The sequence below is a fragment of the Chanos chanos genome, chromosome 14, assembly GCF_902362185.1.
Source record: "Chanos chanos chromosome 14, fChaCha1.1, whole genome shotgun sequence".
Taxonomy (NCBI): Eukaryota; Metazoa; Chordata; class Actinopteri; order Gonorynchiformes; family Chanidae; genus Chanos; species Chanos chanos.
This window is the reverse complement of record NC_044508.1, coordinates 16624298-16651665: the sequence shown is the minus strand read 5'-3', so window position 1 is coordinate 16651665 and position 27368 is coordinate 16624298. Positions and strand designations below refer to the sequence as shown.

Below are 27368 nucleotides of genomic sequence, written 5' to 3'. Positions count from 1 at the left end.
AGGAATGTGTATTATGACTCAGTGTTCTCGCTACATACGAAACGACATGGCTTTGTAAGCATTAGTGCTGCTCGCCGCGCTGACACGATGGGAATGGATCTTTACCGTAGATGCCTTTTTCATGTCAAATTACCTGTCAGCTCAGCCAGTACATTAGAAAGAAAAGTGGAGCATGTGTGTGTATGTGAGGGAGCAAAAAAAGAAAGTGAGAGAGCGAGAGAGAGAGAGAGAGAGAGACGTTAGAAGAAGAGGATAGCACGCTAAAATTGGCTTCTTGGGAAGACATAACAAATTAAGGAAACACTCCATATTTTTTTAAACACTCACTATATTGGTCATGCCCTAACAAGTACTGTCTTTTCAGACTGTTTAAAACGCTCCAGCCACTTAATGATGTTGTAGAACAGCGTACCCGTGTGATTATAACCATAGCTTCTAAAGATAGACGCCTGAGGTATGTGCCAGAAGGGAGCAGGGTTCATTCAGAGTGTTTCCAACAGTTCTCTTAGTCTGAGAGAATTTACATTGGCTCTAATAATGAGAGGGCTAGAGAGGGACGCATATGGTTGGTGAACAGGATAAGTGATGGAGATGAGAGGAGAAAAACGAGTCAGGACAAAAGCAGATTGACCGTTGGAGAGAGTGTGGAGATCTTCTTTTGTCTCACTAAGTTTTATGGTGTCATTCTACGACCCCTCTGTCCGGTTATATATCTTCTTTTTGTTTTACGTCTGCTACCTAGAGGCTCTCTCTGTATGTGTCTGCATGAGTGTGTGTGTGAGAGAGAGAGTGTGACTTATCGTTGAAGGTTTTTCTTTCAAAAACACTTAGCATCGGTTGCCACCCAGTAAATACACCGCTAATTAAATCTAATTAGCTGAAGACTGCTGTAAATCTTAAACAATGCCCCGTAGATCACCCACATAGCAGTATTCCTTTTTCTTCACGGTCTTTTTTTTTTTCTGCCAATTAGCATGACAGTGGTTCTTTGTTTTCTTTTCTTTTCCTCCAATGAATTAGCCAATATGTTGTTTTCTATATAAAGAGGAAAAGAAGTTGAAACATATTCATAAGTCCCTCACCGATTTGAAACTGCGGCATTTGGTGCGGGTGTTTTGTTTTTTTTGTTGTTGTTTTTTTCTAGACCTTTCCTGTGTTTTTTGCTTACACTAAGGATTTTAAGGAGCTTTCTGCTTATTTTAATTTCTAAGGAAATGACTTTTTTAACACTCCCTTTCCCTTCTTTTATGATGTTTATATGTTGCCACAGCTGATGGGTTTCTTTTTTCCTCCCAGGCTGAAAGTGTTTTTTCATGTGTTTGTTTACAGAAACACTGATGGACACCAAATGGGCCACCACAGAACTGGCATGGACCGTGCATCCTGAGACAGGGGTGAGTCACTGTCTGATATGTGGTTCTGGTTAACAGCAATCCAAACGAACTGAGCAAAAAGTCACTTTTGCTTTATTATAAGTTAGGTATTACAGTATAACTAAACATAGATTTTGTGTATATTTTATCTCCCACTCGTTTTTTTTTTTTTTTGTTGTTGTTCTGATCTGCTCTGTGGTTTGCGTGTGTTTAGCACGCGCCACATTTACTCAGATGAATGAGATACACGTATCTGATTTCACCCTTCCGTCGTTTGTCGCATTCTTTCGACACTCGTGAACAAAATGCGGAAAATGCCAACATGCCTCACAAAGGCAGAGGCAAAGGCTTGCTGAACCTTGAAGGCTGGGCCCTCACATCGCTGCTGTAAAAACGACATCTTTGCCCCATGTCATTTTCTCCACGTTTGTCCCTTCACAATAGAAACCCAACTGGAACCTCTAACTTCAAAGCAGACCAGTCCTGGATCCAGACAGGGTGGGGTTTTAGGAGAGGGGGTGGGGGGAACTCCTTATCCTGGGCTCTGATCCCTGTAGTTTTCAGGATGCTGCTTAATTCCATCTTTTCTCCATTGCTCAGCCAGTGCCATCCCAGCTGCTCCAGTTCAAACCGCTAACGCCCCCTTCCTTCCATGCCACCCCCCCCCCCCAAACCCGCTCCCCCAACTTAGCCCCCCATTTACTTCCGAGCAACTTAGCACTAATATGGAGAGACACAAGGGGGCTGACCCCAGCCACAACAATCAGCAGGCTCCCCTCTTGTGTCCACCCTCTCCTCATAAATAAAAAAACAAAAAAAAAACAAAAAAAAAAACACACCATTAAATCTCCCACCAGCTCAGGGTTGGACCTGTGTACGGACCAACCAGTTTCTCCTGCCTTTTCCCAACAGATGCTTCCTTTCACAGAGCGCACAGTTTTCCCGCCCACCCCACTCACATTACCCTCCTTCAGTGACCAGGACCCTGTTGTGCATGTGGATGTATTTTATAGGTTGGCCCGTTCAACTGTCTAGGCTTGGGGGCAAAAAATGCACCACAGACGCTGGATGTCAGCACTATATTCTCCTCTCTACTCCTCCTTTTGCCATTCAGTTCAGTGTCTCCGTCTCTCTTCTTTTGTTTCGCCCCGCTTTGTTTCCGTTCCTAAGCAGAAAATATTGCTCCTGTCGTCTCAGCAGGCAACGCCACCTTCCACATCTTCCCTGTTTTTCTGTTTATTTGCAGGGTTTTTTGTTTATTTGTTCTTAGCTGTGGCAGACAGGTATTACTTTGGTTGAAGTGAAGGGAACTGATGTGGTGGGTGTGGGGAAAATCCAACACGGGAGAGAAAGGGAAGAGGTTTCTAAGGAATGATGATGATAATAATAATAACAGAAAAACAAAGAGAAAAAACAGAAAGGGAAAAAAAAAAAAGCGGGAAGAGATCCCAGCCTGACTCAGTGTCTCTCTCCCTTTCTCTCTGTTTCCCTTCCTTTCTCTCCATCTGTGGAAAAGACACCCTGTTGATTAGTCATTAGTCAGTAACCCTGCACCCAACAGCAATAAACAGATAAATACACAGGGCCTGTCGAGGACTCACAGGAAAATGTAAACATTCCCACCTGCCTCACCCTGGCAGTACGTCAGTTTTCTGGACTGGTATGACACACAAGCCTAAGTATGGCTGTGTCTATCTGCGTGCGTTCGTGTGTGTGTGTGTGTGTGTGTGTGTTTATGCTATGTGTGTGTGCGTGCGAGAGAGAGACGGAGAGAGTGTGAATTTGTGATATTGTTTTTTTTGGGGGGTTTGTACGGGAGCCAGTAAGAGCTAGAAAGAGCATGTATGTTATTTGTTTCCAAGCAGTTAAAAGTGCTGGCAGGGGGCTTGTTTTCTTTGAATTACTGTGCCCTAGGGTAGCGTACACATCGTACTGTACAGCAGTAAACCTATATCAAATGCAAGCGGTTCCTGCGGTCCACATTTCTGTGTCATTAGTAAGAGACTCATCATTCAGGTCAGTACACGTCAGTTCCCTCCTCCGTTCAGGGCCAAAAACGGCCAAGGTATCCCAGCTGAGTTGTCAGATGGAAATCCGCTCAGACATATTACAGGCTGCAGCCTGTGACCTTATGTATCAAACACACACACACACACACACACACACACACTCTCGCAATCTGAAAGTAAAATCAGAACTGTGCATCTGTAAAGGACAGAGGAGAAATGGGGTGGAGGGGAGGTAGGATAAAAAGCTCACATAACTATTCATCTTGTAAAGTGCAATCGATGGCAAAGAATTTGACCCTCTTTGGCACAGCCTATTAAATGCATTTATTTTGGTAAGCGGACCGTTCTCATGTCTCTCGTCGACTCAGTGTCGTCCCTGGAGGCGTTGACCCAAGTTTGATGCATAGAGTGCTTTCTTTCTTTCTTTCTTTCTTTCTTTCTTTCTTTCTTTCTTTCTTTCTCCTCTCTTCCTTGCAAGGCCATTTATTACACTGAACTAAATACTCATTGACAGCTCATGCTTTCTCCTCTCACATTGACCTGGCCGGTGATTATCGATCCCAGGGCCCCTCTTCGCACAGATAGCCTCCTTGTATTAATGCAACCTCGGAGCCAAAGCCTCCGTTAAGCCCCTGTCTTCTGGCAGCCTCCAGGGATTGGCTGGATGAATGGCCTGTCTCCACTGCATCCATATCAGTGTGTTAATTAAAATCTTCAACTCTTCTCTCTCTCTTCCTCTTCCTCAAAAGGAGTCAAAACGCAAACAAACACACACGCGCACACACACACACACACACACACACACACACACACACACACATAAATAAATACCCATTCATCCATCTGGTCCCAAGGCCTATTCCTTTTCTCTTACTTTTATATATTTCATTTTCCCTTTAACACTCCTCCTCTCCCCCAGTCTCTCAGTTTGCAATTCTTTTAAGCTCATCTTTTTTCCCCCTCTCTATTTTTTTTTTCCGTTCTCAAAACTCTCTTTCCTTTTCAGATTACGGTACTTTAATCAAATGTGTCTTTTTTCTGTTTGACAATCCGAGCAGGGTGTGAAGACCGTCACCCAGCTGCAGTGCTCAGAGGCATAAGTGTCCTTTAGGGAAGAGTCTTGTCTTGCTCTTGGCACTATAACAGATACTTTACGCTCAATAAAATTGAAAGTCTTTGCTGCTTTTTTGAGGCAGTTCAGGTATTTAGCTTTGCTATTGCAATTTCACAATACTTAGTTTCCCATCAACTGATTGCTGTAAACTGTTGTAAATTCTTGTAAACACACTGGGCTAGTGCAATCAAGGAATGAAACACAAGGGAGGGCGGCGCGGATGAAACACCTCCCGGTCGATGAGATACTATTCACATCAGGAAAACGTTTGTAATGCAGATTTCTTTAAGTGTCTTTAACGAAATTACTCTTTTAACCCCGCTAATAGACACACCTTTTGTTTTTGTTTTCTTGTTGTTAATTTGTGAGATAAAAAGAGAAGAACAGCGAGGAAAGGAATAGCATCTTTCTTGCTTCTTCTTGTTTCTTTATTTATTTTATTTATTTTATTTATTTTTTTTCTCCTGGATGCGAGTGTGATGTAATCATGGCTCGCTAATTGAATGGTAATTGCATGTGAAGCGAGGCAGCGAGTTCTCCAAACCTGAAAATGAGGTAAACACCCCCCCGTGTTTGGCAAAGCTGGAGGGCTCTGACACTCTACGGTAATTGTGATGAATTTGCATTGTCTCGTGCTGGATTTGTAGCTGCAGTAAGCTTGAGATGAAAGACTTGGACGCCAGGATTAGGAAAAGTCGGGAAATGACTTGCCAGTTAACGACACATAGCATTCGATGCAATTGAAAAGGCAGCTTCAAAAATGAACTGACAATGAAAAAATAACTAAATAAGCGCGTAATTAAATTTCCTCTGCTTTTTTTTTTTGCCCTTTAAATTCCAAGCCCCCTTCCCATATTGTCTTTCTTTCTTTCTTTCTTTCTTTCTTTCTTTCTTTCTTTCTTTCTTTCTCTCTTGTCATTATGTTTTTTCTGCTCCACTCTGAGGGACTGATTGAATAGAACACCATCGTTTTGTATAGTTTGATAATTGATGTACCACTGGATTCAACCTAGTAAAAATACATGGATAACTCAGCTGAACTGCAGCTCCAGAGAGTGTCAGAACAGAAATACTCTCATCAGAAGTAATTGTTATGAGAGTGCATGAGACCATTGCATATTGTAGATGAATATTGAACTACACAATATGCAACATCAATTGTAAGATGATCTTTGGTTAAGGAATAAATCAGGTCCTTAATTTAACCAATGGCTTTATGTTCACCACAAGAGAGACCCATTTATGCTTGGCTGAGTGTCTGCTAACAACTCACCAACCCTCTCTCTCTCTCTCTCTCTCTCTCTCTCTCTCTCTCTCTACAGTGGGAGGAAGTGAGTGGCTATGATGACGCCATGAATCCTATTCGTACATACCAGGTGTGTAATGTTCAGGAAGCTAACCAGAACAACTGGCTTCGCAGTGACTTTATCCCACGCAAGGACGTGCTGCGAGTCTACGTGGAGATGAAGTTCACCGTACGCGACTGTAACAGTATCCCCAACATCCCCGGCTCCTGCAAGGAGACTTTTAACCTCTTCTACTATGAGTCTGACTCCGACTCTGCCACGGCCACCAGTCCGTTCTGGATGGAGAACCCCTATGTGAAAGTGGACACTATCGCTCCGGACGAGAGCTTCTCCATGCTCGAGTCTGGCCGGGTCAACACCAAAGTACGCAGCTTTGGCCCGTTGTCCAAAGCTGGTTTCTACCTGGCCTTCCAGGACCTGGGCGCCTGCATGTCTCTTATCTCAGTCAGAGTCTTCTACAAGAAATGCTCCACCACCATCGCCAACTTTGCCGTCTTTCCGGAGACGGCCACGGGCGCTGAGGCGACCTCGCTCGTCATTGCCCCCGGCACCTGCGTGCCCAATGCCGTGGAGGTTTCCGTCCCTCTCAAGCTTTACTGCAACGGGGATGGGGAGTGGATGGTCCCTGTGGGCTCCTGCACCTGCATGGCTGGCTTTGAGCCTGCCATGAAGAGCACACAATGCCAAGGTAAGTGCTGAGCTAGTAGGACTTGATTGGTTTTTTTGTTTTGTTTTGTTTTTTTTAAGCGGTAAAACACTTTTTTTCTTTTTTTTTTTTTTTGCAAAGCAGTCCTGTTCATTTATTTAATTTAAAGATTCAACACAAGCTGCCTTGTCAAGAAATCTCTCTATTTTCCCTCAGCGTTCCTCTTAATAGAGGCTCTTGTCATTTGACCTCAATTTAAGCAGAGCAAGTTGATGAATAAGTAAAGCAGTCAGAGAGGGAGAGACAGCCGGAGCTTTTCTCATGAGCTCTCTGATAGAAAGACAGAGAAATGCGTGTGTGTGTGTCGGAGAGAGAGAGAGAGAGAGAGAGAGAGAAAGAAATTTTGACAGGGAATGCAGCTGGTTCAGACAAAGGTGCATTAATACGCTTCTGACATTTGCCTGTAACGTTACCGTAGCGACAGCGAGAGAAACGGGCTGAGGAGTAAGACAGGAGAAGGAAGGGTTCAGAGGTCAAACAGGGAGGAGGAAGGTGTGGGGAGCCGACAGAGGAATCAATACGTGGAGAGATGAAGTGAAACATTAATGAAGAGGAGAGCATGATGGGAGGGCTGTAAACACTCCGGCAGGCATCTCTGCTCCTCGGTCATAGGAGGACAGGAGCTGTCATTTCTGACAGCTAATGAAGAAAAACACGAGGAGCTACAACCTCAGAGTCACAGGACATGAGAGGAGCAGTTTAGAATTGTAGGAGGGAGAGTAGAGGAGAGGGAAAGAGGAGTTATTAAAACAGTGACTGGACAGTTTGGTGGAAATTGAACGTTTGCCTACTGGTGAGAAGAGAGTGGGCAGCCTCTGTAAATCTGTTGTGCGTCACACAGTTAAAAACTCATTTGTTTGCTCCTGGAAGCTCAAGGTTAAAGCCCTGGCCACTGGGCCCTGATAAAAAGCTCTCTAATCAAGCCGACTGGAAACGAAAGGAAGGGGATAAATCTCTCTGTCATCTCTCTATCTCTCTCTTTCTTTCTCTCTCTCTCTCTCTCTCTTTCTTACTCACTCTCTCTCTCTCTCTCTCTCTCTCTCTGTTCCCTTAATCTGAAGGCCGTTGCTCTCATTAATACTCTGCCGGAGCACAGTGAGGATATTCACATGAATATTAATCGATGAGACCTTTTTTTTTTTCTTTCTTGCTCCACATTTTTCACCCCACCCCCTCATTCTTTTTCTCACTTCCAATTTCAGCATAAATTCTAATCAGTTTTTTAAGCCCCGCACACTGCATGAGACGTGGAGGGAGAGAGAGAGAGAGAGAGAGAGAGAGAGAGAGAGAGAGAGAGAGGGAGCGAGCGAATGAGTCTGAGAATTCGGTGAAGAAGAAAAAAAGAAAGCCTGCAGGATTTGCATTTTTTTGCCTTCTTTTTTCTTCCTCCTCCTTCCCTCATTCTCTGTCAGGAGGTGTGCAGTGAGAAGAGTGGAAAAGGGGGATGAAAGAAATTGGCTGACTTCTTACCTTTCTCAAAGCGATTGATCAGCACTTTCAACCTTTTCAGGAAAAAAAAAAGAAAGACACCCAGTCTCGCTTAAAAAGGGAAAACCTCTACACAGCCCTTAATGGGGACTTGTAGCTTATTTGGTCAGTGTAGCAGCTGTAAGAGATGTCAATTCATACACATATAAACCCTAAAAAAAAATAAATAAAAGAGAAACTTGAGTAGGTGGTTTTGTTTCAACGCTAAATGAATTCTCTCATAAACTCTGTCTTTCCTCTGTTTAGCTTTTCTTCTTTTCTAGATGTGGGGTCAAAGCCAGTTCTTCTCTAACATTATCTCCGTGTGGATCCTTTATTTACGGAACAAAGTTCCCATTTTGGAGCAGACTCCAAATAGGTCTGATTAATGGCTACACAAACAAGCCTGCAGTTAATACGTAGAGCTCTGAGGCTTAATGGACCTCTGTACCAATATTGACTGTTCGAAAAACAAAAGCCAGGGGAATCTGGGTAAAAAAAAAAAAAAATGCAAAGGGATTACCGGCATCGCTTGCAGTTAGTTGTAGTATGAATATTGAAGGCCAAGGACAACAAGTGCATGCTGTTTTATTATCTACAGGATGATAGTTTCCTCAAGAACTCAAGTTCCTTGTTTGTAATGCATTGAGTAGAAGTTGTTAAAAAAGTTATTCTGACAGTCAGTTTGGCATTGTACATTCGGTGCCAATTGGTTTTCCTCGTTGTTAATGTATATTTGCGGCTTCCTTGATCACACAATGGGTCAGTTAGTGTTAGACACAGTGCCCTTAAATCCAGTAAAGATCACAGTGCCGACAGCCACTACTATCAGCTCCCGCCATAACTTATCACGAGGGTTGTAAATGCCTACACGAGCGCTGTCAGTTGTGTCAGAAATTCACAAAGGCCGAAGACTTTTGACTGACTTTCTAATCTCTGTTTACAAGATGACCGCGCTCTTTGGTTCACGTGTATTTAACGTACTGAGATGTAGATTACACACAGAGGAGGATTGTTTTTCCGATTTTGTGTTTATCTGTGTTTAAGTCAAAATCCAGACACATATGTTAGATAATTTAAACTGAAATTACAGTTGCTGCTCCAGGTACAAAGTTGCAGATATAACAGAAATAACAATGTATTTATATGCTAACTCTGCCTCAGTCTGCACACAGTGTTTTCATTTAATTACTTACATTTATAACATACTTTACAAACAGTTTGTTTGTTATTTCAGTGCAGCACCATTTAACAATATATTCTTTTTCAAAGGTTCCACATTATTAATATCAACTAGTATGGCCCTATTTAGGTTTTATTTAAGAACTCAGTTATGAGGTACTTGCAATGCACTTTGAGTCATCTTTGAGCACTGACAGGAGAAAGCTGATTGGTTAAATGCATCAGAGAGCTGAACATAAACATGGAGAGCATGTGTTTGTTAGTAGAGACAGCAGGTGTGAATAGTGGTTTAATGGAAGGGGTTAGTGTGCTGTCAGAAACCCCTGAAATGTTTCTTCACAAATCAAAGCAATGTTTGCACATGATGAAAAGCTGAAACAACAATCAAACGCCACTATGTTGCAAAACAAGCATGCCCCTTCATGCTTTTTGAGATCCAGAATCTGTAACAAAGGTTTAAGTGGGCGAGAACTGGATTTTGATGATGTCAAACGACAAGTGAAGACAAAAAGCTTTGTGTGTGTGTGTGTGTGTGTGTGTGTGTGTATGTGTTTGTCACTCAAAGCTCACTCTGCACTTAAAAGTTATTCTTCCTGATCACCCTGTGCGGTTGTTTGTGTCTAGTTCTTTATCTGAGTTTACACAACAGAGTAACCTTTTCTTGCTCTCTCTCCAGCTTGCAGTCCAGGCAACTTCAAGTCCAAGCAAGGGGACTCCCTCTGTACCCCCTGTCCCCCCAACAGCCGCACCACTTCAGGGGCCTCAAACATCTGCACTTGCCGAAACGGCTTCTACAGAGCTGACAATGATTCACCTGACTCTGCCTGCACAAGTGAGTGTGTTACCAGCACATGGACAATCTGACATTATGGGGAAGCACCTTAGAGACCTCCAATCTGGTGACATCTAAGCTGAAATAAAACACTCACAAAGACTCCACAGTACTCTAAAAGTATAGTGGGAAAAAAAAATGCTATACAGATTTTAGAGCACTCGTAGTGGAGGGAGTGATGCTTGTTCCAGTTAGCTTAATGAAATCCTCATTATTGTCTGCACATCTTCCATTGCCCAAAGCTCAAGTGTCCCAACAGACTTTTTGTGTCTGAGCTACTGGTTTCTAGAGCACAAGGCCAACTACCTTACTCAAATAAACGTCATGGCTTTTATCTGTTCAACTTACATTGATTTGTCAGTGTGTTCAGGTTCCATAAAACCTGTTTTGTTTAATCAAACTAAAAAGCCATGACTTTGTGCATATGAAACACATCAGGTTTCTGAGAGATGAGTCTCTCTTTTCCAAAAAGCAGGGAGTGCTATTGAGGCAGGACTCTTTGTTCTGCCAAGGGCAGTCTAGGTTCTCTCTTGGGGAATGGAGAACCTTTCCAGATCTCCAGAAATCCTGAAATAAGAGAACTCATTCAATCCTTCTCTTTCCTCCTGTGTTTTATCAAACTTACTAGGGTGTGGAGTCACGCAACCTAGTCAAACTGGGGCATTCTCATAAACACCACTGGTGACGTTTCTAACATGAAGCTCCTCTTGTCCCTCCGTATGGAAACACAGCTCTGGAAAAAAGACAGGAGGCATTTGTCAACAGAATGTACCTCACTTAACAGAGCAGAGGGACTAATCCTGTCGGGGTTCTTTTTTTTTTTTTTTTTTTTTTTTTTTTTTTTTTTTTTAGCATGTATGCTGTTTTCAGGAGCTTTGTTTGATTCTCTCACAGCACTGGGAGAGATAAGGCCTGGGTAATTGGATAAGAACTGCTTTGGTGCTGCCAATAGTCCTCTCTCACTCTTTCTCCCTTCCAGCACTTTCCACACACAGCTCTAGATGCAAATGGCTCCATGCTGAACTCTTAAACCCATGCCTCCTCCTTCACAAAAATAAAAACTGAGACAGTACCGTTTTTGTTTTTGTTTTTTCTTTTTTTCTGAGAACAAAAAAAGGGAGAGCAAAGAGAATCACACGACAGGATTTGGTAACTTGTATATTTACAGCACAGTCATGCAACCTAAATGTATTCTGTAGTTAGTGCTTAATACTGAGCTGCCAATTTCTTCATGTATTATAATAGGAAAACCGCATGTTTACAAAAACAAGCTATGACCACATCTCTCTCATCTCTACAGCTGTTCCCTCTGCTCCACGTAATGTCATCTCTAACGTGAATGAGACATCTCTGGTGCTGGAGTGGAGCGAACCACGAGAACTGGGTGGCCGCGATGACCTCTTTTACAACGTCATCTGCAAGAAATGCCTGCCCGAACGTGGAACGTGCACGAGATGCGACGACAACGTCGACATTTCACCTCGCCACCTGGGCCTGACTGAGCGCCGTGTTGCTGTCAGGAACCTGCAGGCTCACACTCAATATACCTTTGAGATTCAAGCGGTCAATGGGGTCTCCAATAAAAGTCCATATGCACCACAGTTCTCTGCTGTCAACATCACTACAAACCAAGCTGGTGAGTACTGCAATGGGCAAGTTTTTTTTTTTTTTTTTTTTTTAATTCAGGGGCTTCATCTTCAATGGATGTGCCATTTAAAGACTGTATAAATCCAGTGGTAACACCTTTGATTGGTTAATGTGTTTGCTATCGTCCAATTTCTGGGGGTGTTACTGGTTTTGTCAAAAAATGTGTATATCAAGCATTCTTTTAGACTGTTAGAATTCTTGTCATACGAGTCTTAAATAAGGGAATGAGGACCATTTGAATGAGTCAAGGATAAGGACACTTTTCACACACCCACACAGCTACAAATAGCAAGAGCAACGTGGCTCTTGTCACAACACTTTCAGCCCACTGAGCTCAACCCACGATTCTCAACCCACATCAAACATCTGGGCCACGCTGGAGAAGTGTGCACTTCGGCAGCCCTTCAGAGCCTGTTTGTAATAGATTAACTGATTTGAACTGAGAAGGAGCTTGTGCTTGTGCTGTGCTGTGCTGTGCTGTGCTAAGAAGAACCATGAAAGTGCAGATTTAAATTTAGTCGATTTGAGTGTAGAGGTGAAGGTACATTTTTATTGAGTTGCATTAGATGATGGGTTTACTCAGATTAGAAGGGTCTCATATCGAGAGATGCTTTAAATAGTCCTGCTTTCTGAATGCTGGGTTTGTCTCAGCTATTCGTTGGATTACTCTCTTCATTACCTAGCGTATGTGTTTCCCCTCTGCTCCTGCGACCACTAAGCTCAAGGAAGACCTGTTCACTTTCAATGGGGAGGTCCAAGGATGTTCCAGCACACCATTGTTGAGAATTGGACCCCAGCCTCAGGGTCATACGGATCCCCTCACTACGGTCAAGCCCCTGGGTCATGGGGAAGCAGGAGGGTTGTACCCTGATCAGATTATCCTGAAGATTCTCCCAGAGCATCCTTGAATATTCAACCACTTTCTAAGACCAAAAATAAATATGGTCCAAAAGCTCCAGGACACCATGGTTGCTGGACTGTCTCCATGGGGTGGAGGCCCCTTAATCCTGGAGCTGTAGTCATCTGGGGAATCTGCTTGGGGAGCATTGTCCACAAGGGAGAGAGATTTTTTTTGGGGAGGGGGTTGCTGTTAAGAACAGGGTTAGGGGGTTGAGAGGGACTTTGGAGAGTGAGCTCAGAGACTACAGACAAAGAGGGAGGCTGAAAGAATAAAAAGCTACCAGAGAGGGGGATCAAAGAACCGGACCTGGGGATTAAAAACCTTTTAACAAAGCATGTCGAAAAGAGAGACGGAAAGAGAGAAAGGGAGGGAGAGACAGAAGACAGAAATGAGTGATGTTTATGGTGAAATGAGAAGGTTGACAGATTTGTGTTGAAAAGAACATGAAACTGAAAGAAGAGGGAGAGAGGGAGAGAGAGAGAGAGAGAGAGAGAGACGAGTATGGGGTTTTTAGAAATCACCACTGAAGGAATGTAGAGACAATAGAGTTTATGTAAGATAGACTGGTGGTGTAGGTGAGAGGCTAAGAAAGAGCGAAAAGGATTGATAGAAGAAACAAACCTCTGCTTGGGAAGAAAGAGTGAAAAGGATTGACAGAAGAAACAAGCCTCTGCACAGAGAGAAAGAAAGAAAGAAAGAAAGAAAGACAGAGTGACTAAGGAGGAGGTATCTTTAGACTGAAATAGAAAAATAAGGTATGAGATGTAACTTTGCGGTGTGTGTGTGTGTGTGTATGTGTGTGTGAGAGAGAGCTGGATTTGCCAGAGACTAAGCCTGCCAGCTTGTCAGTTGAGTCACTTCTCAGAGGGGAATCATGAATCTTTTTCTCTTAGAAAAAAGAAAAGCCAGTAAGAGAGAAGCACACATAAGACCTGCATACCAAGATCCCTCTTAGTTAGAAATATCCAGACATGTTAAAATCTTCAAAACAAGTCTTTTGTGTTCCCTCTTTTGCAGACATGAGGGCCATATGTGGATAATAGATGCTATAAAAATGTTGAAATAGTTGAAATTGAGTTGTGTTCTGTCTCTAACAGCTCCGTCTGCAGTGCCCACTGTCCACCTTATGGCTGCTACAGCGACTACTATGAGTCTCTCCTGGCTGCCTCCAGAGAAACCCAATGGAATCATCCTGGACTACGAGATTAAGTACCACGAGAAGGTAAGCAGTGATGTCCGTCAATGGCACCATAATAACATCTAGTTTCACCATTTTCCCTTCCTGACTCACATACAAGCACTTTAGCGTTAATTACCTGTGCAAGAGTAATAATTGCCTTCTCATCTTCTTCTTTTTTTGACAACCAATCTATACACTCCTCAAGAACTTATCCCTATTTCTGTGCGAAACACAACAGCTGTTTACCCTTGGACAGCATACAGGATTTGTGTAGCGGAAAACTATGTATGCTTTGTTTGTTTTAATGACTGTCTTGATTAATTAACCTACTGTTCTTACTCAACGCGTAGAACAGCGCTGAAGATTCAGGTGTCCAAATTTTCTCACTGTATTTACAGGATCAAGGTGAAGCTATCGCACACACCATGACAGCTCAGCGCAGCTCTGCTCGCATTGAGGGGCTGAAGGCAGCAACCCAGTACGTGGTGCAGGTCAGAGCTCGCACAGTGGCCGGCTATGGCCGATATAGCAGCCCGGACGACTTCAGCACCAATCACGAGAGTATGTCTTCCCTCGATTTTTCTTTTTTTTTTTTTTCTTTTTTTTCCCTCGACTTTCCCACTGAGTAGTGCCACTACTGACTGAACAGTTTTATAAATGTAAATTAAGACATTTGGTAAAGTGAGTGTTTGCCAGTTCTGAAGTTAAAGGAGAAGTCAAGAGCACCAAGTGCTTTTTTTTTTTTTTTTTTTTTTTTTTTTGCTGTTATATAAACACAGCCCGAAAGTAGGAGTAGGATAAGAGAGCCTATGCATAGATCAACAGTGTGCTATGTGTGCTATCTGCTTCATTACCCTCCATCAGTAAGGGTGCTGTCTGAACATCTCTTGCTCTCACTCTCTCACTCTTTCTCTCTGTGTCTCTCATATGTACAGCAGACCCAGAGAAGACTATCCAGGAACAGCTGCCCCTGATTGTGGGATCTGCCACTGCCGCTTTGGTCTTCATTATTGCCGTGGTGGTTATTGCTATAGTCTGCCTTAGGTAAGGCATAAAATCTCTTTGTACAACTAGTATTAACATAGTCTTCATCTAATCTCCAGTACTTTAGTGTAGTTTTTGCCAGTTTCATACTGATAACTACAATCGGTCGACTTTGTTTGCTGATGTTTGCCTATTCTCACTGATGTATAGAGGGTAGATTTAGCCAAATGAGGTTTCTCTGTGTTTGTAATATCCATGATAGGAAAAAGTAAAATGGGTCTGAGAATGGGAGCTGCTTGAACACCAAAACTAGTCAGTGGGAGCAGAGCAGCTGTGGATACTACTGTTTTGTGGCCTTCAGAGACGAACCCCACTGTTGCTCATTAAGAGCTGGACCATGCCCAGTCTCTCAGGCTGGGTTGCCAGGTTTCATAAGCAGATTTGCGTGTGATAAAGCATAGGAGCATTCATTTCTAGTGATGCAATACTCCTATTTCAGCATCTCTCTTTGGTTTATTTGGAGGACTGTTAAAACTAGGAATCGTGTAGGTTGTCAGACCATGTCTTTGGGCTATACCTGCCTGTTGGTGGCATGGTTCAGGGCACAAGCCATGTACCAACAAGCTGGATCCATCATACAAGCTCAAATAAACACTGTCACCCTGTCTTTTCCATTGCTACATTGTGTCTCAGTGTGTTAGCACCTCTGAGAACCAGAAGAATAAAAAATGGAGGCCTTGGCATATTGCGGAACTGCATTTGAATTGGAAATGAGATGCAAATTACCAGCGGGTATTATTGCCCCGGTTACTGGTTAGACAACAAAGGATCCACATTAACATGTAATTTCAACAACCCAACCCCCCTTTATGCATCAACCCTGCATTAATAGACTGATAGTAGAGAAAGAAGAGAGAGAATGAAAAGCAGATTGAATTGAACAGTGTGACTGCAGAAGCTGAGGTTGTACGCAGAATTGTTGAACACCATGCGTAGAAAGACAGTGTCGGCCTTTGTGTTGGCCATTGTGTCTGTGTCTGAGGTCGTCCATTCAAACTTCGCTATGTTGCGAGCTATTGGTTGGCATTAAAGAGACTTTAACTCTCTAAGAGATGGTGTCTCTTCAGGCAAGATTTGCTGTACGCTTAATTTTGATATTATTCCACTTTTTCAGCCGACCTCAATTTCTGCCCCTTCGGGCCTTTACAGGAACAAAACAGGTTCCCATCCGTTTTGCTTATATTACCGTGATTAAGCTTTATGCAGGAGAACGTGTGACTGAGTTTGTGTTCTGTTTTGTGGCCCACAGGAAACAGCGCAATGGCTCAGAATCAGAATACACAGAGAAACTCCAACAATACAGTAAGTTTCTACTGATTTTAATCACTGTTTGCTTAAGGCATTTATATACTGTGCAAGATCCAAGTAAAACCTTTGAGCTTGTCTTCATCTACTATGTAATTGGATTTGATGGATGTGTCATCAACTGGTTACACAACCGTTAAATAGCACATGCCATAATAAATGACCCCTAATATTGTATATTATGCAGTTTTGATTTATACTGCTATTCCAACTATTGAATCCCCTATAGTCACTCCGGGAATGAAGGTCTACATCGACCCCTTCACCTATGAGGACCCCAACGAGGCTGTTCGCGAGTTCGCCAAAGAGATTGACATCTCCTGCGTGAAGATCGAGGAGGTCATTGGCGCAGGTAACCAACAACACAAGCTCCTGGGCAACAGGGGGAGGACAGCTAGGCACAGCCAGGCCATACCCTTAGAGGACTTCACTCCAAGCGGTACTTTCAATCACTTCCTTAATGACCATCCCCTGCCCCAAGCACCTCACCAAAAGCCTGCCCTAACTCCCTTAAAACGCTTCACTCACAACTACTGTAGCTGGAGCTAGTCATAGAGGCTAAAACATCTCTGCAATCTGCCCCTGAAAATTTTTATCCCAACCTGTATCTCCCAAGTGTGATGGCCCTTCAAATACTAATCTTGGGTTGTCCTCATCTTACCACTCATTAGCTTTTCCATCCCTTGTGTGTTTTCTTAATGTAGAGGTTACTTGGTTATTCCTCTTTTGATGAACTAGGTTATATTTACAGTGGTGGCTTGTCTTAGGAATGTAGTCATAACTGTCTTAGAGTCTTAAAGAAGGTACAGGATGAGAATCCAGTAAAACTCATAGATGCATGTGACCTGAAGACATATGGTACAGGTGCTCCATGCAGATGATCCCCCCTGCCTTTTAACTACTGCTGCTATATGAACCCATCGCTTCCCAGCCTTGCCAAAAGTGACAAAACCCCAACCATGTCCTTCCCTCTCCCTTTCCCCTCCTACTTCTCCCCTAATACCCCTTCTAACTCTTATACACACACACTCTCATGTGCCTGGCTAGACCGTAGACGCAATCCGCCCACCACCCCAAAGCTTCTGTCCCCACCTGTCTCAACCCACTCCACCCTGTCCCCCATAGAAGCTTAACATTCCCCCCAACACCCCAGCCCCACTTACCTAACCCCCGCTCCCCATACCTTTTCCCTCTTTTCCCCACTTCCTTCCTTAGCTTCCACTTAGCTTTTAGTGCTACCAAATTCCCTTGTTTGTCCCTATGACCCTAATTCCTCCAGTACTGCCCCAGATACTATGCACCGCTGTGGCCCTGGCTGCTTTGGCTTTGCTGTCCCCCGGCCTCACCTCCCCTGGCTCCTGAATTCTAACCAGTAACTGTCCCTCTACCCTCTCTCCCCACTGTCCTCCACTCTTCCCTCTTCCTTTTTCCTCCCCATCTCTCTCTGTCTCTCTCTTTCTCTCTTTCGTGTCTGTCCACCCACTCTCACAGGAGAGTTTGGAGAAGTATGCCGCGGTCGGCTTAAACTCCCCGGCCGTCGAGAGATCATCGTTGCTATCAAGACGCTGAAGGTGGGTTACACCGAGCGACAACGGCGTGACTTTCTGAGTGAAGCCAGCATCATGGGCCAATTTGACCACCCCAACATCATCCGCCTGGAGGGTGTAGTCACCAAAAGCAGACCAGTTATGATTGTCACAGAATTCATGGAGAATGGGGCCCTTGACTCCTTCCTCAGGGTAAGATGGTATTCAGTGTTCATACTCTCACTATTACACCATACAATAAAAAATAACTATCAGCATCCCTGTCTGAAAGTTTGATGTCGGGCTGAAATGCTCAAAAAGGTGATAACGTTGGCTACGCATCACAATCTCATTTCCAATCAGACAGCCCAGCTCAAGCTGTGGGCTAATCTTCCTAATCTCTCTCGCAATATATGTTGTTCACAAATTCTATGCAGTTACCCAGAGAAAGGGCTCTAACCCCTCAACTGCACAGCTCTGACAGGTAGCTTGTTTCTCGATATCAGTGACATTTAGAGAAGATTCAGTCTACAGTGAATCCCTGCCTGGAAGGAATATTAAAAACAGACACAGAAGAAGGGGCAGTTGGACCTTTTGCTCTGAAGAGAGGTCTTTTTACACGCTGTGGACACTGACCCTCCTTGTTGCTCTCTCTCAGCTCAACGACGGTCAGTTCACAGTCATCCAGCTGGTGGGAATGCTGAGGGGCATTGCAGCAGGCATGAAATACCTGTCAGACATGAACTATGTCCACCGGGATTTGGCGGCCCGCAACATCCTGGTCAATAGCAACCTGGTCTGCAAGGTCTCTGATTTTGGCCTTTCCCGCTTCTTGGAGGATGACCCTTCAGACCCCACCTACACGAGTTCATTGGTGAGTCTTCATGTCACTAACTGTAACACTGACTTAGAAGCTGTTTTTTATCATGTTTCATCATCTCATTTCAGGTTTGTCAGTTGAAATAAAAAAAAAAAAATCACAAATAACAATTTTTGACCTACTCAACTACCTGCAGGGAGGGAAGATTCCTATTCGCTGGACAGCACCTGAGGCTATTGCCTATAGGAAATTCACGTCAGCCAGTGATGTGTGGAGCTATGGCATTGTCATGTGGGAAGTGATGTCATATGGTGAACGCCCCTACTGGGACATGAGCAACCAAGATGTGAGTTTCCTGTCTTCCTATCCATATTAAGCAGCAATTTAAGACCATAATAGTCAAAGAAGAAATTTAAGGACTCTTCAGGAAATAGCCACTTAACTGGGTACAATAGCTAAGGTTAATATTAGAGGAGCTGAACATATTTTTGGCTGCTTTGTGGCTGCTCTGTGATGCTTGTGATCCTTTCATCACCACCTTCTCCTTTCTCTCTCTACTTATCTGTTCATTTTTTTTTCTCCTTGTCAAAACCATACTTATTGTCCCATTACAGTCATTCTAACCAAGCCCTTTACTTCTCCATTCTCTAACAGGTGATTAACGCAGTGGAACAGGATTACAGGCTGCCGCCACCCATGGACTGCCCCACTGCCCTGCATCAGCTCATGCTGGATTGTTGGGTGAAAGAGAGGAACTTGAGGCCCAAGTTCTCACAGATTGTGAACACTCTGGACAAGCTGATCCGTAATGCCGCCAGCCTTAAGGTGGTCTCCAGCACACAGTCTGGGTATGGAGCCATTTGGCACATAATATAGTCTCAATGCTGCTGATGTCAGTCGATGTTAACTAGGTGCCTACAGAGAGTCCGACAGTGTGAGAGAAAGTCTTCTAAAGAGCTGATTTAGCACATTAGCTCCTTGTTAGATGTCCTCACTCAAATAACACTTTGCTGTATGAACACTTATCCATATTGATCGAGTGGATCGTAGGGCAATCTAATGACCCAGCCAAAAAGGCTGCTGTGGCTCACATGTTAAGAGGCTTTTGATTTCCGGATCTTTTTCCAATAGACAAATTATATCATAATGTAAAGCCAGCCAAACCTATGCAAATCATGATTTGCCTTCAGTCAATAAAGCATTCAAAGTAATTGCAGCCCAGCAGGGCAATCAATAATTTCGCATGAGTGCTGTAGCTCGAGCTTAGCTGTAGGCCTTGCATGCTACTGATGTCTCTGATGTCTAGAGGTATGGGCAAGGAGAGAGAGAGGTGGAGGGGTGACCTACCTACATGTCCCTTGTATCATGGTAGCATGTGTGTTACGGGCCGACAGGAGCCTGGGTCTATGGGACTAAGGGATGCTCTGCGTCATAGTAGTGGCGATGGCTGAGAAGATTAAGCGAGGGTAATTAAATAGATTAAGGCGATGTGAAGATGGGAATGCTTTTAATTAGCCGCTAACGAGATTTTAAACGGGCCAGCAGAGAGGTGGCCTCCCGCTGATCTTTAACGAGGGGGGTGGGGTGGGGGAGATAGTCTCCCGTTGACATGATGTCGCCGGCAACAACATACGTCATGGCCACGTGACGGGGTGGGGGTGGGGGTGGGGGGTGGTTAAGGCATGACGGCGCGTTTGTGCAAGCATTCTCCTGAGAGCGCAAAGGCTGGCATCCCATCTCTACGCACGTGCGACCATGCCCAATGATGCATGTCTACATTCCTGCAATGCCCCATGTGCACTTCCCCTTTGACTTTGTCCCTTTGACCTGTGCACGGCAACACAGTGTCCCTTGGGTCCAAGGTGAGAATAGCACTGGTGTCAGTGGTGTTTGAATACTGTATGTACCTCCTGCCTTTCGCAGATGAGTATGAGAGGGGATAAAGATTCCCTCAGATATGAAAGAGTTAGTGAGTTAGTTCTAACAATGGTCCATTAAGAAAACCTGTCTCTTAGGTTAATGACGGCAAGCCCCCAGGCAGGCCACAGGGGCTTATTAAAAAATCAGTTGTCCCGTCCATCTGCGGCCTCTCCTCTCAATGGAACCTCTGTGCCTCTCTTATTAACTTTTCTTTTTTTCCCTCCCCCCTCTCTTTTAATTGTTAATTAATCTAATGCCATCAAAAGAAGACAAGGATCATCAGAGCAGAGAGTGAACAGACAGTGGCTCTTTTTCTCTCTCTCTATCCGTTCTATGCCCTTCTGTCTCCCTCCAGTTCTCTACAGCTGTTTATTAAAACTCAAAGGTGGCCTATGTATGTAACATAGATCATTCTGGTCCTTGTTGATTTTTTTGCATCCAGATTCTAACCACCTGTTATTTCATTCCATATAGAATATAAATCAACAGAGAGCTTATTATGGTGGAAGAGAGTGATAATTGCTATAGATGGAGTTATTGATGATTGGTGTAAAATTATCCCAGCATTGCAAACTGAACGAAACATACAGGTCCCAGATTATGTGAAACTGTGTCCAACATACCAGAAATATTTAGATTTGGAGTCTGAAGTTAGGCAAGCAAGTCAGCAAGCATGTTTATAACTATCTCCATGCAAAGGAATTATTTAAATCAATGCTTCCCAATCATGTCCAGCACAGCTGGCTCATAAACTAAGCTATGCATCCAACCCTTGATTAGTAAGATTGCTAACATCAGTCCACAATAGCATGCAGGATGGTTATCACAGTTATAAAGCAATTGGATTGGGAAGTCTTGATTTAAATGACAACTTTCAAATTGATTGCATTTGCATCTACACACATACCACTGGTCCTCACACTAAGCAGCACCCAACGCCTCACCTGCCGGAGTTTATCGGCGACCCTGCAAGCCTCCAGCCAGTCAGCCACAGTGGCGAAGCCCAGCCCTGGGGCCCTACAGGGCAGGGAGAGGTGGTGGTGGTGGTGGTGGTGGGAGGTTTGGGGGTGAGGTTCAGTGGTGGAGGCTGGGCGTGACCTAACCCTCTCTCTCTCTCTTTCTCTTCCCCCCTCTCTCTCTCTCTCTGTCTCTGTAGGGCCTCGCAGCCCCTCCTGGATCGCTGCGTGCCCGACTACACCACCTTCACCACTGTGGGCGACTGGTTGGATGCCATAAAGATGAGCCGTTACCGTGACAACTTCCTCAACGCTGGCTTTGCTTCCTTCGATCTGGTGGCACAGATGACGGCAGAGTGAGTGCATGATCCAGAGATCTTGTGATAGTCATAGTCTGATCTCAGGACAGTCATCACTAAAGCAAGTCTATGGTGCTCCACTGAAGAAGCCTGAGACACATAAAACATGCAAAACACACTTGGCTTGTCCTGGAAAACTAATTAAGTATGCAGGGGATCAGTCGGTGAGATGAGGCATAGAAACTGAATGTTGGAATAGGTCTGTTAAACATATGGCATCAACAGAGGAGGAAAGAGACGGCACGTAAAGCCATAGTTTCAGGGGGAAAAAGCACTTTATGAAAGACACTCCCCCTTTGTCCTTTAGCTACATTTAATCTCTTTTAATATTATGGCCAGCCAAAGAACATTTAGAGGTCAAAGGCTAATAATACAAATCCATGCGTTGCATATAGGAAAACGTAAAGGGGGAATGAGTGAGGCAGTTATGATCATATAAACGAATAAAGATAATAATAATAAATATATCAAGCCCATTAGAGGTATAATAGGGGATGGAGGTGGGGGTAATTTGTTTCAATTTGGCAATCTGACAGGTGGACCAATCAGTGGCTTTCTCTCGTCCTTAATGGCTGGTAATTCGCCTAATGGTCTTCATTTATTTTCATTTTATCATCTGTCGCCAGCGCGATGAGGCCGAAAAGACAGCAGAGAGAGAAAACGAGAGAGAAAACACGTTTAATTTGCGCGAAAATCACAGGGATAGCGCTGGCCGTGTTTTATGAGGAAAGGAGAAAACAGAGTGCAGACGGTTTCTGAGAGTGCACAGAAAGCTAATCACTCTCCCAGACGTCTGACTCTGGCTCTTTCACCTGTTCTTATCAGCCAGAGAGGACAACAAATAGAGGAAAGGAAAAGAAATGTCCTTGTGATATTGCTTACAGTACACAAATTTGCAATGGCCAAAAAACACTGTGAAAAGATTAGATTACCCTGGCTGACAAAACAGCTTGAAATGGGTGGACTTATTTGCTGCAGATACTTTAATGAAATTTCTGTCATTTCAAAATGCTTCATCTTTTTTTTTTCAATCTCCTCTGTCAATATCAGCACTTATATCATAGAATTTCCTTTATTTATTTTGGTTAGAGTTTCCCCCTTTCTCCCAGGTATAGTGAGAAATGTTAAACCCACTTTTAAAATGCATGTAATTAGATCAGCCTTAAAGTGCAGTTATGAGAAACTCAGCAGCTGCCATCCAAAAGAAGACTGGTTTAGCAAATCATTAATCAGCGGTGGGACTTTCTCTCCTAGAGCTCATGTCAGCTCGTAGCCTAGTGAATTCTGGGGCATCATCAGCAGTTTAGGGCCTCAGAATGGAAACGTGCAGTATCGTTTTGTTTACCTTACGACATTTCGTCAGCAAATCATCTCACCTGGCCTCTTTCTCATGGGACTGAAATTCTTGTGCTTGCCACTGTTGAGGCCTTTATGGCTGCAATAAAAATGTTTTACTTGTCTCCTCCAGGGATCTCCTACGGATAGGAGTAACATTGGCTGGCCACCAGAAGAAGATTCTGGGCAGCATTCAGGATATGAGACTCCAGATGAACCAAACACTACCCGTCCAGGTCTGAGACAGGAAGGGGAGGGACTGTGCCAGAAAAGAGCCAATGGGAAAACTCCAGCTGCCTGCCTAACCATCTCTGCCAGTCAGACAAAACTGGCTCGCAGTGCCTCGGACAACCCTTAATTTTTTTTTCTCTGCTCCCCTCATTTCCTGTTTTCCTGTTATTAGTGCATTTTTTCCACCTTACAAGACATTTATCAAGATTATTTTGTACATTTTTTAAATGAAAAAATGAAAGGAAAAAAAAACAACATATCCCATGTGTGCCTCACTGGCTGCAGTGTGAGGGTTTGTCAGCATGCGTGCGTGTGTTGTTTTTTTTTTTTTTTTTTTTTTTTTTTTATTATTATTATTATTCTTTGGTGAAGTCACCAAGGGCATCGCCAGGGCTTTGTCACCTCTCCCAAGAACTCTTCCTATCCCTGAATATCGGAATATCCCCGATGGACTCTGCAGATAAATAAGACTCAGCTCCGTTTGAGTATGAAAAGCTACAAAAAAAAAAAAAAACAAACAAAAAGAAGTGAACGTGAGTTCACAGGAAAAAAAGAAAAAAAAAAAAAGCGTGAACATGAAGACGATAGACAAAGCAAAATCCTTCCCCCTTGCTAGCAACTGTTTTACTATGTGTGTGTGTATGTGCGTGTGTGTGTGCGCACGCATGTATGTGTGTGTGTTTGTGTGTGTGTGTATGTGTGTATTTCCCCATCTTCATATTGAAGGTGTTTTATTTAAAGGGCACATGCCTGAGAAGGACAACAGGGAGGGGCACAGGCCGGAAAGAGAAGTTATGGATGAATGCCACAGGAAAGTAGGCGCTGATGTCGGTGTGGTCGCTAGGCTGAAAGTCTTGCAACAATTTTTTGTTTAAAAAAAAAATAATCCTGGTGAATTCAAGATGGTTTCATAGTTTAGGAAAAACAAAATGGATCATCAACTGTGTTTGACTATTTTAATTACTGTTTTGTTTTTTGTTTTTTTTTCCAACCTGTTTTACCTTATGTTCCATTTAATGAATACTTCTGTGTTCAAAATTTGGTCGGCTGTACATCTATACTCCATTTGGTGGTTTTGGTAGTTATGAAAAACAAGGCAATGATAACAACATGTACCGTTCTTACCGGCCTTTTGTACTGTGTGTGTGTGTGTGTGTGTATGTGTCTTGTGTGTTGTATGTTGGTCTGTGTGTGTGTGTGTGTGTGCGTGTGTGTGTGTGCGTGTGTGTAAGTGTGAGTGGGTGAGTGTGAAGGATTATACACACAATTACTGTACAATACAGCTTCAGCTACATGCCACAGTGGAGAAACAACGCATGAAACGAATTGTGACAAGGAGCAAATATATCTGAGTCAATTAAATTCTGTGGACTTTTTTTTTTAATCAAATCAAATTTTAAGAGTTTGGAAGTATAAATATATATATAAATATATATATATATATATGAATATATGCATCATTCAGAGACTGAAAGTAACCATGATAAATGATTTTTTTAAAAATCTTTCTTTTCCTATAACACAGATTTACGATTGCTCAGACTTCAAATAAATTTCTACATCCTAACTGTACTTATTTCTATCTTGACTGGACATATAGGTCAAAATAACTGAGTAATTTAACAAGTTGTTCTGAAGAGGAAAAATATATGCCCCATGCAACAGTTATTTCTGCAGATAAATTGATGATTATTTTGATAGAAATGGGATATTGTGATTGTTGTTGTTCTAAACAGCCTGTACATGTTTTGTCATATAAACAAATATGATAAACAACACTGAAACAAATATGTTAAGGTGTTAAAGAACCTTACAAAGCACTGGTATGATATCTCAAAATTTGGTTAAAAGAGAAGATCCTTCATTGTTGCAAATATGAAAAGAATAATATCATCCAAGGTGAAGATGGTTACACAAAACTATGTTCGTGTCGTTTAGTCACCCTTTATTATTTCTGACTTTTCTAAACCTTCACTTAGAGTAAAACCCTTTCAAGGCCTTGTAACTCTGATTGGTGAAAGCTCTACATGTGTTTTAGATTCTTTGTTTTGTTTTGTTTTAATCTGCCGATATATGTGTACACGTTACTTTTCAGACTTCAAGGTCTGAAGATTTGTCACGATATAAGAGAAGAGGAGTGTATTGTGAAGCTTTCTGAAACTGCTGGTCTTCCGTAGAACATCGATCTGTTGTATGTTCCTGTTTTTATCCTGCACTCCCACGGTTCACTCAGTCATCCTTATGAAGAAGCTTTAACAGCAACAGCAACATCAAAAAAAAAAAAAAAAAAAAATCTTCCAATGAGATTTCCATTTTTACACTATGTTAACATTCTTTGGTCCTATCCTTAACCACATCCTGCTAATCTCAGCAACAGCACTTTGGGCTGATGCATCTCCATTCGCTCCAGAAACGGAGCTGCATAGCAGGGCACAATCCATCTCCCCGAGGTGTCAGCCCCTCGTCTGAGCCTGTCGACTTGATTAACGCAGTGTGCAATCTGCCACTCATAGGAATATTTTTACAGTGGGTGGAGATAGGAGGCTAGACTATGATTATCTGTCTTAGTGCCCTGACGGACTGCTATCATCCCGTCTCAGCTGTAGCCTGGTCTGATTAAAGCATGTTGGAACATGTTGTAGAAACCTGCTGGCTCAGTCACAATGTAAAGCCTAAACTACTAGAGTAATGAGATGTTACACAAAGGGTTAAGTCAACTGCGTTAATGTGTGAACAGCATCACAGATCTTCAATGTTCTCAAAGATGTATCGAAATACCAAATTATCACAGCACTGTATGAAATCATCTGTTGATTGATCAGATACATACGATGATGATAATGATGATGATGATGATGGTGATGGTGATGATGATGATGAATGATGATGATGATGATGATGATGATGATGGGGACGAAGCATATGCACAATTCCTTGCCATACTTCTACATCTTATTATTCTGCCTCTAAAAGCCGCAAAGGACTTTATGCAACACAGCAAAGACTTCCACTGCGACTGTGTCATTAACAACCATCAACAAATGCCTCTATCAACAGTTAAAACCGTAAAATTTTCAATAGTCATTAAAGAAAATAATAATAACAGCAACAGTAAAAATAAAGGTAATAATAAAGAGCCATTAAAAATGAACTTTTAACTTTTTAACCTGAGCAGAAAAAAAAAAAGGTACAGTGTTATACTGACCAAACTAATGTCAAAACAGGATCCCTCCCCATAGTGTGTTATTCTTAGAAAATGACAATGTTTGAAACAAACTGCCAGGAGAGAGCGTGTGTATGTAATTAAATGAATGAGTTCCAGAATTTTCTGGGGAACGCATTCCTCCCCTTAAACCAATCAATCAGCCAATACTCTCTGAGTGGAAGGAACAAGTGATGATGCAAAGGCAGAAAAAGAACTTGACAGAGTCAACTGCTGTCATGTAGTCTGTATGTTTGATATATAACAGGCCAAATGCAGGTCTGAAATATTGATTTGATGCACATGTTGAACTTGGTGGTGGACCAAGCGGAGAAAAAAACCCCCAAAACACCAGTTCAGCTCACCGTGCTGCATGTGTGTGCGTTTTTTTTTTTTTTTTTGGTTTCTAGTCTTCATACATGTACTCAAAAAAAAAAATGTGTATAAAAAAAGAAAATTAGTTTTACACCAAAATTTATCATAAACATTTTTTTTTATCATAAACATTCTGTCCTTCCCGGACAGAGGACCATTGTTTTCCGAACATTTTCTGTTTCATGTGTTGCCGTGTGTCCCTCAGACGTTGACTTGAAGGTATTTTGTGAGTGTGTCTGTGTGTGTGTGTGTGTGTGTGTTTGTTTGTTTGTTTGTTTGTTTGTGTGGCTAACATGCTAGCGTTATCAGTTTATTCTGAGGCTGTCCTCAAAACAGAAATGACATCACTATAGACATATCTTTGTGCCAATGGTTTCTCTCCCCCCCCCCCCCCCCCCCCTTTCTGTGAATTTACAGTTCCAACATTCCTCTCCTCCCAGTATCACTCCACCGTACACACTTCACCTGTGCTCCCTTCTCTCCCTTATGCCCCCTTTTTTCTCTGTTAATGTGTTTTTTTTAATATATATAAAGGTATATGACTTTTTTCTTTTTCTTTCTTTCTTTCTTTTTCTGG

At 42.9% G+C, this 27368-nt stretch overlaps 1 protein-coding gene across 1 annotated transcript; it reads left to right on the top strand.

Moving 5' to 3' along the window:
• The first annotated feature begins 1334 nt into the window (after window positions 1-1334).
• ephb3b (eph receptor B3b) lies at window positions 1335-23225 on the top strand. Its single transcript, XM_030792007.1, has 16 exons — window positions 1335-1394; window positions 5819-6491; window positions 9835-9990; window positions 11291-11626; window positions 13636-13767; window positions 14124-14283; window positions 14583-14592; window positions 14665-14762; window positions 16012-16064; window positions 16297-16419; window positions 17559-17806; window positions 18252-18467; window positions 18610-18759; window positions 19068-19261; window positions 21490-21645; window positions 23117-23225. The coding sequence occupies exons 1-16, from the start codon at window positions 1338-1340 to the stop codon at window positions 23223-23225; spliced, it is 2871 nt and encodes a 956-aa protein (XP_030647867.1). The 5' UTR covers window positions 1335-1337.
• Window positions 23226-27368: the final 4143 nt, after the last annotated feature.

Coding starts and splice junctions, on each gene's coding strand:
- ephb3b (XM_030792007.1), top strand. CDS start 1,338: ATGGACACCAAATGGGCCACCACAGAACTGGCATGGACCGTGCATCCT. Junction 1,395..5,818: donor CCGTGCATCCTGAGACAGGG/GTGAGTCACTGT, acceptor CTCTCTCTACAG/TGGGAGGAAGTGAGTGGCTA. Junction 17,807..18,251: donor CCCTTGACTCCTTCCTCAGG/GTAAGATGGTAT, acceptor GCTCTCTCTCAG/CTCAACGACGGTCAGTTCAC.